The following is an 18,867-nucleotide window of genomic DNA, read 5'->3' as shown; positions in this document are numbered from 1 at the left end:
GGGAACATGTTTAAACCCGTAATTTGATTCCTAAATTCATGCGTTACTTATGCTTCTAATTATCTGCACTCTTTGCTACTGCAAGTTTATATTATCTATCAATAATTCATCTAATATTGAAATAACTAAGTTTATGGTTTCGGTTTGTGTTGAGTCCAAAAATAGAGTGGTATGTGTTATATGTTAAAATATTGGTGCAAACAAAATTTGAAAATAAAAGCGCCACTAAAAGTGAGTTAAAGTGTTGCACGGATTTTGCAGATTTCGGTATGCGTGAAACACACAGATGCGGCGCATCTCTTCATTGATGCGGCGCATCCATACACCAAAATGTCCCGAATGTTTTAGATGTGGAGTTTCACTTGAATGCTGCGCGTCAGAAGGAGAGGATGTGGCGCATCTGTTGCTGTATCAAGTTGGTCACTCACCAACTATCCCACTCCGGATTCTATTGCTTTACTTTCTCTTTTCTTGTTTGATGGGCATCTTGTCTCCATGTTTTATGGCTTTAATAAGTGTAGTAGGTGTGTGTTAATCATGTTGTTTCTACTTTGAATTAGTATTTAAAGGAGTGGTTGTAAGCATCTGAATTCATTCCAAACACTTCAAGTTTCTTTCTCTTGTTCATATTGTTTCTACTTCTTTTATTTACAACAAATAATCTAGTTGTCATATGGTATCAAGAGCTTGGTTATAAACTTGGTTATAAGTTTAGTCCTAAGTTAAACTTTGTGTGTAATTACTCAAAGTCTAAACTAGTTTCTTGCTAATCAAAAATGAAAGTCTCAAATGTAAACAAAGGTGGTATGGTCAATGGAATGGAGAAACTTGTAGGCAACAACTACAAGTATTGGAAGATGTGTATGGAGGCTTTTCTTCAAGGTCATGATCTATGGGAACTTGTGTCCGGAGGTGAAGCCATAATTCCCATAGAAACTCTAGAGAATGTAGAGTCAAGAAGAAAATGGATGGTACGATGTCGAAAGGCTCTCTTTGCATTGAGAACTTCAATTAGCAAAGAGTTCATTGAACACGTTCGTGATATTACTTCTCCAAAAGAAGTATGAGATACTCTTGAGAAACTATTTTCTAAGAAAAACACCGCAAGGTTGCAATTCTTGGAAAACGAGTTAGCAATTGTAACATCCCGCGTTTTTCCGTTAAATTTAATTTTAACACCGTCTTTTTTTTTTTTAAACATAATCTTTCGTATTTAAATTAATAGTCTCCGTGAGTAACGTTCATTATATTCCCGCTATTTAATTTTGACATCACCCGTTTACTCGAGCGTTTTAAAAATATTCGATCGGTTAAATCCCGCACCCGCTTTGAAACTCGAGGGACCGGAATTGCCAAATGGGCAAACTAGTTGACTAGGTCAACTAGTCAACCCATTTTTCCACCATTCAATCACCTCCATCTCTCTCTCTTTCTTTCTTTTTTTTCTCTCAAGAACACAAACATAATTCATCATCTAAATTCGGATCGGGAAGCAAACTTCAAAACAAATTACATATTCGTGATCCTCTCATCATCCTCTTCGATTTGGTACCAATTTCATCCATTTTGGGTAACTTTCTAAAAATCACTAAATTTCTCTAAATTCGTTTTATATACTTGAAATTGTGTTAGTTAGTGTCTATGGCTCGTGTATAACATGAATATATGTTTTGTTTGCTCGATTTGTCGATTTGGAGTAACTAATATGAACTTTGAAATGGGTTTGCTTAATCTTGCATTTTGGAAGATTAAATGTTGTTTGATTGTTAAAGTTCATGTTTTAATTGTGTTACTAGTATCACTAGCTTCGTTTTGATGCGTAGGTTGATTAAGAAAACTTCAAAAACCCGATTAATGATTTTGTGATGTTTGACTAGGGTTTGATAGTTCTTGACATGAACTTTTGATGCTTGAATGCCATGAAATGTTAATTGTTAGTGTTTAATAGTAATGTATGCTTCATTACCTTCGAAACGGCATATCGTATGTGTAAATTGGATTCCCGAATCATAAAATACGTTTTACGAACTTGAAACTTTGAAAATAAACCTTTCTTGATCAATTGACGAGTTTTCGGTTATTGTAATTGATGTTTTTGTTTGATGATATGTGGTTAGTTGTATTGCTCGTCAAAATACCTTTCCAAGGATATAAGATACATGTTTTGGTTGTTTGCGGATCATAAATGGTGAATGTTTGATGTTTGGTTCGTGCATACTTTGAAAACTGACCAGAAATCTCTGCCCAGATGGTGGCGCGGCGCGCCCCATCCCCGCGCGGCGCGCGGATTGGCCTGGCCAGATTCTGCTCACTTTGTCACATTTCACGCGAAATGTTTGACTAGCTACCGACCTCCGATTCACATGAAACTTGTTTTAATATACTTGTATATGAATATTTAGCATAGAAAAATAGTTCGGGACCCGACCCGAACGCGTTGACTTTTCGTTGACTTTGACCAAGTTTGACTTTTAGTCAAACTTAACCAAACTTTTATGCAATCGTTCTAACATGCTTTTATACTTGTTTCTTGTATGAAACTTGACAACGAGATTCACATGCTATACTTAATCGAGTCGTAACGAGCCATAGGACTAATTGAACACATTTCACCCGACCTTGTGTCGTAACCGGTTAATTGATACAACTTACTTGTTTAGGTCAAGGCTAAGCAACTTTCATGCATACGTTACTTTGTGAAGTACTTTTATACTCGTGCACTCGAGGTGAGATCATAGTCCCACCTTTTCAACAACTTTTTATACTTTTAAATTGTGGGCTGAGAAACATATACTTTGTTACATTTTGTACTACTTACTTTTATACTTTGAACACAAGTACAAGGAAAACAAACATTCCACAGCGAGTTAGAACAAAAATCCTCAATTCGATTATCATTAGTTACACTTGCAGGGTGTAAGCGAGAACTTATATTGTGTGGCCATACGGGTTTGACAAACCCTCATTACGGACGGTTCGCTACCGTCTACGGATGAAATATATTTTCGAGAAACAGTGTATGTTCTAACACTATTGTGATGGGGTTCTATGGAAGGAAACGTTAAGTCTTGATAATTGGGTGCTCGCGAACAATACTTTTGGAATGCAAACGATTTTGATAATCAACTATGGGAATACTAAATCTTGTGGTTCAAAAACAACGTTTACAAATACATCTATGATTTCACCAACGTTTTTCGTTGACAGTTTTCTATATGTTTCTCAGGTTCATACTTGGCTATTTGATACATGCTTCCGCGTACACTCATACTTGCTTGGGGTCAAGCATACATGCATACACTCTGATTACTTGTTTGGAGTCAAGATACATACATACATACGCTAGTGATAGCACTTTTGGATTAAACCTTAAAGCATACATACTTACGCTATTTATAGCAACTGTGATTTTCAACTCATATTATGTCGCAAGTTATTTCATTTATACTTTACAATTTTTGTAATCTTAAACTTGTTGTTGAATTGTTTGTAAACTAAACTTTGCAAGTCTTGTACGTTTCAAATGAATGCGACATAATTTTGGTCAAACGCGTCTCATATAGGGACTATGACCACGCAACGGGACCTAAGTAGTCGGCGCCGTCAATGACGATTTGGTCGGGTCGCTACAGATGGTATCAGAGCGTTGGTTGTAGGGAACTAGGACGTGCATTAGTGTGTCTAACAGAGTCGTTAGGACGCATTAGTGAGTCTAGACTACAACCGGATAGTTAGCATTTGCATTCTGACATACATTTGCTATAGATAGCACTTACTTGACTACTTGTGCATTATACTTGAATCATTCTTAGGCAAACTTTTTAATGGTACCCAACCTTCATCATACGAATTCGTATTCCGCCACTTTTTGGTAACACACGTAAATTCATGATTCATACACGTATGGATGACGACGACTTCATTAGTCACACTTGTTCGGGAACTCTGTCTCCCGGATTGTTATTTGCCACCGTTTCAACTTACTATCGGTTTCCCACTGGTGTTTCTTACTATCTACTTTTTGGTGTTACTACCATCACTACTCTAGGTGAGTATCGTCATCAACATTTATCACTACGGTTGCGTGCTACTCGTTATCATGACTCGTTACTCTTTTCATACCTGAATACCTTATTGTCTGACTCGAACCACATTGACGTGAACAATCATTTATACACTTCCCTCGGGGAACGCTTCTTTATAGTTGCACTAATTCTTTCGATTCAATACGAGTCACGTTAGAGACGTTGTTACACTTTGTTTATTTTAAACTTCACGATTACACGAACTTGAATCTATAGAGTGATGTGGGAATGGAGGTATGAGTTAGCGTAATATAACGACACTCGATCAACGTGGTTATATTACGGTAAGACATACCAAAGTTCTAGTGACGCGTGATGGTGGTTAGACTCGATCAACCTAAACACCACCATGTGCCATGTACATGACTTCATCTTTTCAGGTTTGGACATCCGAAAACTCCGAGAATATTTATAACAACCATACCGGGGACACACCTTCAATTATTGTCAAATTATATTTATGCTTCCGAATGAATTACCGATTCCATTCGACTTCAACCGTATGTCACACGGGTATACTAGCTCGTCCTCGCGCAGTCTTATTGACTAACTACAATTTACTCGTTATGCTCACATCGGGGCGGAAACTTCTCTTGCATCACACTCGTACTTCCGGTTCAGGAAATCTTTATTCTAAACTCTCAATGGAGGGAGGGACTCTCCACGTTATACTAGTATTCACCTCGAGGGTGAATAGTTCCGACGAACGTTTTTCTTTCAAAACCCGATAAGAACTTGCCCCGACGAACGTTTTTGGAAACCGATAAATCTTCCGCGACGCGAATTTTCTTGAGAAACTTGTCCTAGCTAACGTTTTCAATTCCTAGCAAACTTGTTCAATATGCCTTAGGGAAATGTACCCCGTTTCGGATCGAGATCTTCGTTTCACTTCTAGATTTTGGAGTACCTTACAAAAAGCCTCGGGACCGCGTTTAGACATGAGTACCGCGTACCATCCACAACCCGACGGACCGAACAAACATGCGATTTAAACCTTGGAAACCATAATACAAGTTTGTATTACCAACTTCAAATTACTTGAGAAAAGTATTTTCCTTTAACCGAATCCTCGTACTACAATGATTTTCATTCGAGTTTTAACGTCACTCCTTTTGAAACCACATGTGACCGGAAACGTCATTCTCCTCTGTCGAACCAAGTAAACGATGATCAATTCACCGGGGCCGAGGTTATTCATGAGCAACCGAGAAAATTTATTCATATTCAGGTAAAACCCTACGCGACTCGTAATCACCAGGAGCTATGCCGATGTTACACGTAAACCTTTCGAATTCCATGGGAAACCGCGTCACGTTAAAAGTCGCACTTTGAGGAGGTGCAAATCCGTTTCGGGAAAATGTAGGAAGCTAAATCCGCGATATTTTGATCCTTTAAATTCTTGGGGTGTTTTGGACCCGTCGCTAGCCGTTTAGACTTTTCCGACTCATTTTGGGTCTCCGTTTATCCTACATTCGATGTATCAACTCAAAGACGTGTTTTGCGAAACGAGAACTTGTTATCTCCTTTGATGAACTCACTATCGACGATAACCCTCACTTCCTAGGAGGACCGGTTGAAACCATAAATCGTGAAGCCAAACCTTAAAACAACATATGATCCCGACCGTCAAAATTCGTTGAAATACCCTAGGACGTACTTCTCCCTCACTCGTAGAATTGGCAACGCAAGATCTCGAGGAAGATTCAACAACTACTACTTCCAACTAAATTTCGGGACGAAATTTCTTTTGAGGTGTGGATAATGTAACATCCCGCGTTTTTCCGTTAAATTTAATTTTAACACCGTCTTTTTTTTTTTTAAACATAATCTTTCGTATTTAAATTAATAGTCTCCGTGAGTAACGTTCATTATATTCCCGCTATTTAATTTTGACATCACCCGTTTACTCGAGCGTTTTAAAAATATTCGATCGGTTAAATCCCGCACCCGCTTTGAAACTCGAGGGACCGGAATTGCCAAATGGGCAAACTAGTTGACTAGGTCAACTAGTCAACCCATTTTTCCACCATTCAATCACCTCCATCTCTCTCTCTTTCTTTCTTTTTTTTCTCTCAAGAACACAAACATAATTCATCATCTAAATTCGGATCGGGAAGCAAACTTCAAAACAAATTACATATTCGTGATCCTCTCATCATCCTCTTCGATTTGGTACCAATTTCATCCATTTTGGGTAACTTTCTAAAAATCACTAAATTTCTCTAAATTCGTTTTATATACTTGAAATTGTGTTAGTTAGTGTCTATGGCTCGTGTATAACATGAATATATGTTTTGTTTGCTCGATTTGTCGATTTGGAGTAACTAATATGAACTTTGAAATGGGTTTGCTTAATCTTGCATTTTGGAAGATTAAATGTTGTTTGATTGTTAAAGTTCATGTTTTAATTGTGTTACTAGTATCACTAGCTTCGTTTTGATGCGTAGGTTGATTAAGAAAACTTCAAAAACCCGATTAATGATTTTGTGATGTTTGACTAGGGTTTGATAGTTCTTGACATGAACTTTTGATGCTTGAATGCCATGAAATGTTAATTGTTAGTGTTTAATAGTAATGTATGCTTCATTACCTTCGAAACGGCATATCGTATGTGTAAATTGGATTCCCGAATCATAAAATACGTTTTACGAACTTGAAACTTTGAAAATAAACCTTTCTTGATCAATTGACGAGTTTTCGGTTATTGTAATTGATGTTTTTGTTTGATGATATGTGGTTAGTTGTATTGCTCGTCAAAATACCTTTCCAAGGATATAAGATACATGTTTTGGTTGTTTGCGGATCATAAATGGTGAATGTTTGATGTTTGGTTCGTGCATACTTTGAAAACTGACCAGAAATCTCTGCCCAGATGGTGGCGCGGCGCGCCCCATCCCCGCGCGGCGCGCGGATTGGCCTGGCCAGATTCTGCTCACTTTGTCACATTTCACGCGAAATGTTTGACTAGCTACCGACCTCCGATTCACATGAAACTTGTTTTAATATACTTGTATATGAATATTTAGCATAGAAAAATAGTTCGGGACCCGACCCGAACGCGTTGACTTTTCGTTGACTTTGACCAAGTTTGACTTTTAGTCAAACTTAACCAAACTTTTATGCAATCGTTCTAACATGCTTTTATACTTGTTTCTTGTATGAAACTTGACAACGAGATTCACATGCTATACTTAATCGAGTCGTAACGAGCCATAGGACTAATTGAACACATTTCACCCGACCTTGTGTCGTAACCGGTTAATTGATACAACTTACTTGTTTAGGTCAAGTCTAAGCAACTTTCATGCATACGTTACTTTGTGAAGTACTTTTATACTCGTGCACTCGAGGTGAGATCATAGTCCCACCTTTTCAACAACTTTTTATACTTTTAAATTGTGGGCTGAGAAACATATACTTTGTTACATTTTGTACTACTTACTTTTATACTTTGAACACAAGTACAAGGAAAACAAACATTCCACAGCGAGTTAGAACAAAAATCCTCAATTCGATTATCATTAGTTACACTTGCAGGGTGTAAGCGAGAACTTATATTGTGTGGCCATACGGGTTTGACAAACCCTCATTACGGACGGTTCGCTACCGTCTACGGATGAAATATATTTTCGAGAAACAGTGTATGTTCTAACACTATTGTGATGGGGTTCTATGGAAGGAAACGTTAAGTCTTGATAATTGGGTGCTCGCGAACAATACTTTTGGAATGCAAACGATTTTGATAATCAACTATGGGAATACTAAATCTTGTGGTTCAAAAACAACGTTTACAAATACATCTATGATTTCACCAACGTTTTTCGTTGACAGTTTTCTATATGTTTCTCAGGTTCATACTTGGCTATTTGATACATGCTTCCGCGTACACTCATACTTGCTTGGGGTCAAGCATACATGCATACACTCTGATTACTTGTTTGGAGTCAAGATACATACATACATACGCTAGTGATAGCACTTTTGGATTAAACCTTAAAGCATACATACTTACGCTATTTATAGCAACTGTGATTTTCAACTCATATTATGTCGCAAGTTATTTCATTTATACTTTACAATTTTTGTAATCTTAAACTTGTTGTTGAATTGTTTGTAAACTAAACTTTGCAAGTCTTGTACGTTTCAAATGAATGCGACATAATTTTGGTCAAACGCGTCTCATATAGGGACTATGACCACGCAACGGGACCTAAGTAGTCGGCGCCGTCAATGACGATTTGGTCGGGTCGCTACAGCAATCTCAAGACAAGAAGGTATGAGTGTTTCCTAATATTTCTTACGGGTCAAAAATTTATGTTCTGAAATTTCAGAGATTGATGACAAAGAGAAAATTAGTGAAGCTCGTTTGCGAAGATATCTAATTCGCGGTTTGAAGAAAGAGTATGTCTCGTTCATAACCTCTATTCAGGGGTGGGCTACTCAACCTTCGGTTGAAGAATTGGAGAATTTACTCTCTAATCAAGAAGCTTTGGCCAAGCAAATGGCTAAAGGATTTGAAAATGACGCAGTTTTGTTTTCAAAAGGAAAGAATCATAAGAAAGGTTCTTCAAGCAAAGAAAAGGAAGAAGATCAAACTAGTTACAAAGGTAACTATGAGAAGAAACCTCCTACATGTTACAAGTGTAGGAAGGTTGGTCACATCAAGAGATATTGTCATTCCAAAGTCACAAAAGCAAACGTGGCTTGTTCAAGTAACGATGATGATGATGTCAAATGGGAGCAATGTTTTACCGTTGATACGGTTGTCAAGAAGAATCAATGGATTGTTGATTCGGGTTGCTCTCATCATGTGACCGGTGATGGAACTCTTCTTCATGACGTTAGAGATCACAATCAAAATCGAGTTGTAATCACGGCCGACAACTCAACTCATCCGGTGAAAAAGGAAGGTAATGCTATTATTGATGTTAATAATGATACATTTACTTTGGAAGATGTTTATCTTATTCCTAAATTGACCAAGAACTTAGTTTCGGTACCTCAAATTACCGAATCCGGGAAGTATGTTCTTTTTGGTCCAACGGATGTGAAAGTCCTTGAGAATGTCAAGGAGATTGTGGGTGATGTTCTTTTCACGGGAGAAAAGAAAGGTTCTTTGTTTGTGTTATCCGCAGGTGAAGCTTATGTGAAGAAAACAAGCCAAACCGACAACGGAGCTATTTGGCATGCAAGACTAGGCCATGTGGGATATCAAATGTTGCAAAAGATATTCTCACATAAGCTAGTTGATGGAATTCCTAAACTCAAGAATGTTCGTGAAGAGGTGATATGCCAAGGATGTCAATATGGAAAGTCGCACCGGCTTCCATATAAGAAGTCAACAAACCGAAAACAAGGTTTACTTGACTTGATTCATATGGATTTGATGGGGCCAACAAGAACACCAAGTTATAGCGGTCATTGCTATGTCATGGTGTTAATCGATGACTATTCTCGATTCACTTGGGTGAAGTTTTTAAAGGAGAAGAGTGAAGCCTTATCAAAGTTCATAGAGTTCAAAGAAGCGGTCGAATCCGAATTTGGAAGAAAGGTAAAAGTTCTTAGGAGTGATAACGGTGGAGAATTCATGTCAAATGATTTCTTCACTTATTGCAAAGCTAATCGTATTTCTCGCCAAATGACTTGCCCGGACACCCCTCAACAAAATGGTGTTGCGGAAAGAAAGATTGCTTACCTTGTTTCAATATGCTTATCTTGGTTACATGACAAAGGGTTGCCTAGGGAGCTATGGGCGGAAGCACTTCAATGTGCTTATCATGTGTCTAATCGGTTACCATCTTGGCCAGGTACACAAAAATCATCTTTTGAGCTAGTTTATGGTCAAAAGCCAAATGTAAGCTATTTTAGGGTGTTGGTTCTATTTGTTATGTTCATGTTCCTAAAGCTAACCGAACCAAACTTGACCCAAAAGCTCGAAAGTGTATTTTTGTTGGTTATGATTCTCACAGGAAAGGTTGGAGGTGTATGGATCAAGAAACAAAGAAGTTTACCACTTCAAGAGATGTGGTATTTGATGAAGTGTCTTCTTAATTTTCTGAATCAAGCAAAAATGGTGAAGAAAATAGAGATTACAAATTTATGTTTCCTAGTATTGATACTCAAAAAGAAAGTGATAATGATGGTGGTTCTCAAACTCAAGAAGAAGCACCTAGTGAAGAAGTACCAACTCAAGTTAGAAGGTCAACAAGAAAAAAGAGACAACCAAAACATCTAAGTGACTATGAGGTGAACACAGTCACCTCTTGTTTCTTTTCAGGTGGCTTAACCGAAGAACCAACATGTTATGAAGAAGCTAAAGATTCTCCGGATTGGAGAAAAGCAATGTAAGAGGAGATTGATGCATTGGAAAAGAATGAAACTTGGGAGCTTGTCAAGAAACCGGAAGCATGTAAACCGGTTACTTGCAAATGGGTCTACCATTTGAAGAAGAACTCGGATGGAACCATTATTAGGTTCAAGGCTCGGTTGGTGGCTCGTGACTTTTGTCAAAGTTATGGGCTTGATTATGAGGAAACTTTTAGCCCCGTGGCTAAAATGGTAACGGTGAGAACAATAATCTCACTAGCGGCTTACAAATGGTGGAAATTGAGGCAACTTGATGTGAAGAATGCTTTTCCCTATGGAGAGCTTGATCGTGAGGTGTTCATGGAACAACCTATTGGGTTCATTTCAAATCAATTTCCAGAATATGTGTGCCGGTTGAAGAAAGCTCTTTATGGCTTGAAACAAGCTCCGAGAGCTTGGTATGGTAAGGTTGCACAATACCTTGTCTTTTGTGGTTTTCAGATTTCTGATGCGGATTCTAGTTTGTTTGTACAGAAAGAATCAGGTTTCCATGTTTTGGTGTTATTATATGTTGATGACATGATTATCACCGGAGGAAACGAGTCAGAAATCTCTCGTTTAAGTGATGATCTATCGGTTCGTTTTGAAATGAAGAATCTGGGGGAGATTGAATGTTTTCTTGGCTTGAAAGTTGAGAAATTAGAAAATGGGTACTTTATCTCTCAAAGGAGTTATGCAAGAAGTCTCTTGGAACGTTTCAATATGGGGGAGTCAAAGCCTATGACTACTCCAATGGAACCAAACCTCAAAATGAAGAAAGATCAAGGAAAAGAGCTCAAGGATGTGAAGTTGTTCCGACAAATGGTTGGAAGTTTGATCTATCTAACCATCACAAGGCCGGAAATTGCTTACTCGGTTGGCATTGTTTCACAATTTATGCAATATCCAACTAATGTTCATCTTGATGCAGCAAAAAGGATCCTTCGTTATGTGAAAGGATCAATATGTCATGGCTTGTGGTATAAGAAGTGTGATAATATTTTGTTAAATGGTTTCGTGGATGCAGATTGGATGGGAGACGCAAATGATCGCCATTCAACTTCGGGTTACTGTTTTAACATAGGTTCCGCGGTTATTTTATGTTGTAGCAAGAAGCAAGATGTTGTTGCTTTGTCTAGCACGGAAGCGGAATACATAGCTGCAACAATGGCGGCTCAAGAATGTACTTGGTTAAGAAGATTGATTGGTGACATACTTGAAAAAGTAGATTATGTTGTCAAACTGAGATGTGACAACGAAAGTGCAATCAAGCTTTCTTCGAATCCAGTTTTTCATGCTCGTACTAAGCATATTGAAATGAGATATCATTTTATTCGTGAAAAGGTTCTAAGCGGGGAAATCGAGCTAGCAAATGTAAGGACAAATGCTCAAGTGGCAGATATCTTTACTAAAGCTCTAATGAAGGCCAAGTTCATAGAATTTCGAAAGGCGTTAGGGATTGTTGATCGGGAGTTTGCACCAAGGGGGAGTGTTAAAATATTGGTGCAAACAAAATTTGAAAATAAAAGCGCCACTAAAAGTGAGTTAAAGTGTTGCACGGATTTTGCAGATTTCGGTATGCGTGAAACACACAAATGCGGCGCATCTCTTCATTGATGCGGCGCATCCATACACCAAAATGTCTCGAATGTTTTAGATGCGGAGTTTCACTTGAATGCTGCGCGTCAGAAGGAGAGGATGTGGCGCATCTGTTGCTGTATCAAGTTGGTCACTCACCAACTATCCCACTCCAGATTTTATTGCTTTACTTTCTCTTTTCTTGTTTGATGGGCATCTTATCTCCCTGTTTTATGGCTTTAATAAGTGTAGTAGGTGTGTGTTAATCATGTTGTTTCTACTTTGAATTAGTATTTAAAGGAGTGATTGTAAGCATTTGAATTCATTCCAAACACTTCAAGTTTCTTTCTCTTGTTCATATTGTTTCTACTTCTTTCATTTACAGCAAATAATCTAGTTGTCACATGGTATCATGAGCTTGGTTATAAACTTGGTTATAAGTTTAGTCCTAAGTTAAACTTTGTGTGCAATTACTCAAAGTCTAAACTAGTTTCTTGCTAATCAAAAATGGAAGTCTCAAATGTAAACAATGGTGGTATGGTCAATGGAATGGAGAAACTTGTAGGCAACAACTACAAGTATTGGAAGATGTGTATGGAGGCTTTTCTTCAAGGTCATGATCTATGGGAACTTGTGTCCGGAGGTGAAGCCATAATTCCCATAGAAACTCTAGAGAATATAGAGTCAAGAAGAAAATGGAAGGTACGATGTGAAAAGACTCTCTTTGCATTGAGAACTTCAATTAACAAAGAGTTCATTGAACACGTTCGTGGTATTACTTCTCCAAAAGAAGTATGGGATACTCTTGAGAAACTATTTTCTAAGAAAAACACCACAATGTTGCAATTCTTGGAAAACGAGTTAGCAATCTCAAGACAAGAAGGTATGAGTGTTTCCGAATATTTCTTACGGGTCAAAAATCTATGTTCTAAAATTTCAGAGATTGATAACAAAGAGAAAATTAGTGAAGCTCGTTTGCGAAGATATCTAAATCGCGGTTTGAAGAAAGAGTATGTCTCGTTCATAACCTCTATTCAGGGGTGGGCTACTCAACCTTCGGTTGAAGAATTGGAGAATTTACTCTCTAATCAAGAAGCTTTGGCCAAGCAAATGGCTAAAGGATTTGAAAATGACGCAGTTTTGTTTTCAAAGGGAAAGAATCACAAGAAAGGTTCTTCAAGCAAAGAAAAGGAAGAAGAGCAAACTAGTTACAAAGGTAACTATGAGAAGAAACCTCCTACATGTTACAAGTGTAGGAAGGTTGGTCACATCAAGAGATATTGTCGTTCCAAAGTCACAAAAGAAAACGTGGCTTGTTCAAGTAACGATGATGATGATGTCAAATGGGAGCAATGTTTTACCGTTGATACGGTTGTCAAGAAGAATCAATGGATTGTTGATTCGGGTTGCTCTCATCATGTGGCCGGTGATGGAACTCTTCTTCATGACGTTAGAGATCACAATCAAAATCGAGTTGTAATCACGGCCTACAACTCAACACATCCGGTGAAAAAGGAAGGTAATGCTATTATTGATGTTAATAATGATACATTTACTTTGGAAGATGTTTATCTTGTTCCTAAATTGACCAAGAACTTAGTTTCGGTACCTCAAATTACCGAATCCGGGAAGTATATTCTTTTTGGTCCAACGGATGTGAAAGTCCTTGAGAATGTCAAGGAAATTGTGGGTGATGTTCTTTCTACGGGAGAAAAGAAAGGTTCTTTGTTTGTGTTGTCTGCAGGTGAAGCTTATGTGAAGCTTATGTGAAGCTTACGGGAGAAAAGTAAGGTTCTTCATTGATGCGGCGCATCCATACACCAAAATGTCCCGAATGTTTTAGATGCGGAGTTTCACTTGAATGCTGCGCGTCAGAAGGAGAGGATGTGGCGCATCCTCTATAGATGCGGCGCATCTGTTGCTGTATCAAGTTGGTCACTCACCAACTATCCCAATCCGGATTTTATTGCTTTACTTTCTCTTTTCTTGTTTGATGGGCATCTTGTCTCCATGTTTTATGGCTTTAATAAGTGTAGTAGGTGTGTGTTAATCATGTTGTTTCTACTTTGATTTAGTATTTAAAGGAGTGATCATTTGAATTCATTCCAAACACTTCAAGTTTCTTTCTCTTGTTCATATTGTTTCTACTTCTTTCATTTACAGCAAATAATCTAGTTGTCATATTATATGAGCTTAAGTGTAAAGGACATGTTAGAGCATACGGTGTCCACACTACTGTCGGTTGAAGTCGGTGTCACCGATGTCGGCAATATGAACACCACCCCACCGTTCTTGTTTGCCGTCGGTTTTCTAAGGTCGGGATGTCGATGGTGTGTATATTTTTAATTATTTTCTTTTTAATTATTCTATTTTCTTATTGTTTCACGTCATACTTTCTCTCGCCAAGACTTTAAACCAAGGACACCAAACGACACTCCACTTTAATCAATTCAATTTCAAGATCCATTTTCAACCTTGAAATGAACACCGAAAAATAGACACGGACAACTCGTGCTCTTAGAGTGCTCTTAGAAGGCTATATATACATACCGTGTCTAGCTGGAATTTTGTACTGAGTGTGTTCAAGGAAGTAGTGGAATGTAATTACCATTTGTGCATTCTCTCAATTTTTTTTACATCAACACCATCACTAAATCTAATCATATAATCACACAAATACTTCAATTACATCATGAATCTCTGACCTGCATTTTTCAATCTACACTGAAATCAAGATCAGATTCATGGATTTCATTAGTGCATAATATGACTTGATCTTGATGCATATAGGTAGATTCTATCACTCATAATCAATTAGGATTGGTGTTACGGTTCAATCAATTCAACAGAGATCAAATCTAGGTATTCAAAGGTTAGGTGTTTAGGGGGAGAATTAGAACTAGATTTTAAGAGGTGTTTGGGTAGTTTCAGGCAAAACAACCTACCAATAAAATATCAAATAAAATACACCCATCAAAAACAAAACAAAGAAAAAAAAGAAGAAATCCAAGTTAATAATTTGCACACCACAAACAATTACGAATCTATACGAAGGAAAAGCCTCCAGTCAAACATTCAAGACATGACCAAACAAGAAAATTTTATATTATTTATAGTTTTTAATTTTTAATGTATATTATATTATATTATGTTCCAGAAGGCTTGATGGTTGAACACATAGAAGTCCTTAAGCTTCCAAGCTAATCTCTTCCACCAGGGAAGCATCCTGCCACATGATGACATCATACAGATCTCAATATCACACAGAAACAATAATTTTATATTTCAATTTATACAACAAATCATCTTGAAATCACTTACCATGTTCTCTTTGTTTTCTTCTAGCACTACTTCATTGGAATTAGTTTCCACCAATTGAGCTGCCCAAACAAAATATTCCATTAAAATTAAAATGTACATCATCTTCAATATCAGATACACTATATCTACATTACATGAATAATGTATAATGTATAATGTAACTCTATCTACATGAATAATTTAGTTTACCTTCTTTAGCAGGTTTCATTCCTTCAGTCTTGGCTTTCGGTTTCTCTTTCTTGAATTCTTGTTTGCTTGACTTCTTACAGTTCTTTTGCATCTTCTCATTCCCAATGTCTGAAGCAGTGTTATGGTTAGTTGTTTTCTTGTTTACTGGAGCTTTGATTCTAGATACATGATTAGTTTTCTTGGTAGTTTCTTTAACTGATTCTTTTGCAGCTGACGTGGCACCTGCACCACTGCTGTTCAAGGATCTAGGCTTTACTTTAGAACCTCCGGTAACAGAAGACAAGCTTTTTGTATCATCACCATCTTCAGGCGCACGAGAACACATTTCAGGAACTTGCAGCTGCTCAATGATTTCCGTTATGTCATAGCCCTTGAAAACTTCTTTTGCAGATTCTCCAAAATAGAGAAGGTTGCGGCGGCAAGCATACAACTTGAGCTCATCTTTCAATAGCTGAACATTCTATCAATACAAGTACAAGATTTGTTATTATATCATCAAACAAAAGTAACATGTAAAACCCGTTGCTAAAAGAAGTTATGAAATTCATCATTAAATTGTGTGTGATTACCTCACATCCCGCCTCCAGTGCAAGTTTAAAGAACCCGAGTGACAGATGATGTTTTCCGGCAGCTTCAGCTAGCTTAATGTGAGAGAGCCAGTATGAAGCTGAAGACACAACAGTGAACTTCTTTCGAGTCAGTGACCTAGAAACCTGAGAACCCGACCCAGCCCTATTTGCAGGGCTGGCAGTTGGCTTGGTTGGGTTAGACAGCCTCCTAGGTGGCTTAGCGGTTGATTTCTCGTTAGCAGCGGAAATATCAAGAACACTAACACTTTGAGTCACACTTGATATAGCTTTTCCCCTAAATGTATAACAAAACATGATCCCCTATCATTACATAGTACAAATGAACATGGATGTTTTGAATTGAATAATTTTACAAACTTGTGGATTTGAAAATATATTACAAATAAGCAACAATGCTTAGAAAAATGCTTCACCGTAACAAAAGATAAAACGCCGCAGGAATCGGAATATTTAAAGTGCATTTTGGATTTAAAAACAGTAAGTCATAATCACTTCAAACACACAAACCAAGTCCAAAACATCATCATAATCCTACACGTTATATATTTAAAGTGCATTTTGGATTTGACGCCAGCATAAGTAGTCCGATAATAGATAGATAGATACATATAAATAAATAGTACAATTATATAAGAACTTATTGAAATTGAATGAAATTAAAGTGAAACCTTCGAGAAGAGGACGCAATCGACGGAGAAGAAGCCGGAAACTTATCGTCTTTCGGTTTGGATGACGATCGCAGAGGATATCGAAGAAGTTTCGCCGATTTCACTCCTTTGTTTCCTGCAACAACATAAATAAATAATAAAAGTTACGTGTGTGTATTAGTATCAGTGTGATGAATTGATGAGAGGAAACAAAATTGAGTAAAAGTGAATACCAGAGACAGATAATTGTTCTTTTAGAGAGTCTTCCATGTGATGTTTGATGTTTGATTGCAGATGAAATGAAGAATTTGAGAGATGTTTGCAGAAGATAGACGGTAAAATTAGGGTTTATATTTTTGGGGAAAAGCAGGTGGGGATTTGATAGGCGGGAAAGGAAATTGAGATGTATTTTGTTCAAAAACTCAAATAATTTAACGTTGTGTCGTACGCTCGTTGGACAGTTTAAAATTTTTATTATCATTGTATTTATTGATTTATTGATGATTGATGAATTGATGATTGATTACTGATTTATTGATTATTGATGATTGATGATTTATGATGTTTATCAATTTTAATATTAATATTAATATTAATATTAATTATAAATATAAATTAAATTAATTCATTTTCAATTATTAATTAACTGATTTATTGTTTATTACGTGTACGTATTCCGTAGTTTTTATTTATTTTCTATATTCTATTTAAGTGTATTTAAGTGTATACATAGTACTAGTTTTTAGCCCGTGCGATGCACGGACGTTGAATAATCAATTAGAAACATTTTCTTTTTCGTCCGTCCCAAATTAATAGTCAACTTCCATAAATGAAAAAGAATAATTGATTAAAGTACTTTTATACCCTTGCTTTATTTAAGTATGACAAAAGTATAGGTAAAAATAATGGGTAAAACTGGAAAGTATGGAAAAAGTAGACAAAAAGTACATGTGACAGTCACTTTTTCTTAAACTGTGTGTTTTTTGTCTGTGGACTATTAAATTGGGATGGAGGGACTATATCATTAAGCCCGTGCGATACACAACTTGTAAAACGGTTAAACAATTACTTATGATTAATTTTAAAATAATAATGTTATTTAACTTAAAGAGTGTAAGTATAAATGTAAATTAACAGAAAAACTAGTAAAATAAATATAATAAAGGTTTGTTTCATTAAGTATTAAGAAGACTTTTGATTTACTTTATTTGGTCAACACGATAATTGTTTACTCGAGACTTAATTTTATCATGTAATTGAATATGATATAAATTTGACTTTGTAAAATAAATTATGAAAATGATTTATTTTTAACTAAAAGGATATTATTTCTTTAAATACTTTTATATATTATTTTTTAGTCACGGATATTAATTTGTAATTAAATAAATCAGTAATAATCTATATTAATTTTTTTTGAAAAGCCAACTTTATATTTATATTGAAAACAATACAAAATGTACAAATTGAGTCACAGATTGTGAGCCATGGAAGGCTTACAACACGAATCTATATGACAACAGAAGGAAGTATGTACACTTTCTATACAATCGCATTCACAATGTCTATACTAAGGAAGTGCTCATCCTGGATCACGATTGTTGTTGCGTGGAAAGCTCAAGGAGCTTGGACATGTGAGCCATTGTAACAAATCCATCGATTTGTATCTTGAACGGTTGGTGATCCATTCAAACGTTTTCACTTGGATATCACTTACGATCTTCGGACACGCCCATGATTCATTCCGAAATACCTTTTAATTCCTATTCTTCCAAATATAGTAACCCGTTACCCACTCAATTGTTTGCCAAATCTCTGTCTTCTCCCGATAAAATTCCCCGTCCCGAACCCGAGAACAATTCATGTAAGCTGTCGAAATTGGGAGGGGAGGATCCCCACCAATTATAGATAGCTTTCCAAACGTCGGTTGCCGCCTTGCATGAGATGAGTACATGGCTCACCGATTCAATGATGAAACAACCCAACCCGTAATCAACCGGATTAATTTTTTTCTAAATTAATAAACCATTAATGCCCAAATAATTGGTTACATGACGTAAACCATTTCATACAACTCGCTTAAACGTACAACATGTTTAAAGTTTACATCAT

The 18,867-nt window shown here is 36.8% G+C and overlaps 1 protein-coding gene across 1 annotated transcript; it reads right to left on the bottom strand.

Moving 5' to 3' along the window:
• Positions 1-15,053: 15,053 nt before the first annotated feature.
• LOC139892429 (uncharacterized) lies at positions 15,054-17,145 on the bottom strand. Its single transcript, XM_071875518.1, has 6 exons — positions 16,989-17,145; positions 16,777-16,891; positions 16,088-16,382; positions 15,519-15,978; positions 15,330-15,388; positions 15,054-15,234 (listed from the first exon to the last, which is right to left on the bottom strand). The coding sequence occupies exons 1-6, from the start codon at positions 17,023-17,025 to the stop codon at positions 15,196-15,198; spliced, it is 1,005 nt and encodes a 334-aa protein (XP_071731619.1). The 5' UTR covers positions 17,026-17,145; the 3' UTR covers positions 15,054-15,195.
• Between the last annotated feature and the right edge of the window lie 1,722 nt (positions 17,146-18,867).

Source organism: Rutidosis leptorrhynchoides, chromosome 2, assembly GCF_046630445.1.
Source record: "Rutidosis leptorrhynchoides isolate AG116_Rl617_1_P2 chromosome 2, CSIRO_AGI_Rlap_v1, whole genome shotgun sequence".
In the NCBI taxonomy this organism is placed as follows: Eukaryota; Viridiplantae; Streptophyta; class Magnoliopsida; order Asterales; family Asteraceae; genus Rutidosis; species Rutidosis leptorrhynchoides.
This window is presented reverse-complemented; position numbering and strand designations above follow the sequence as displayed.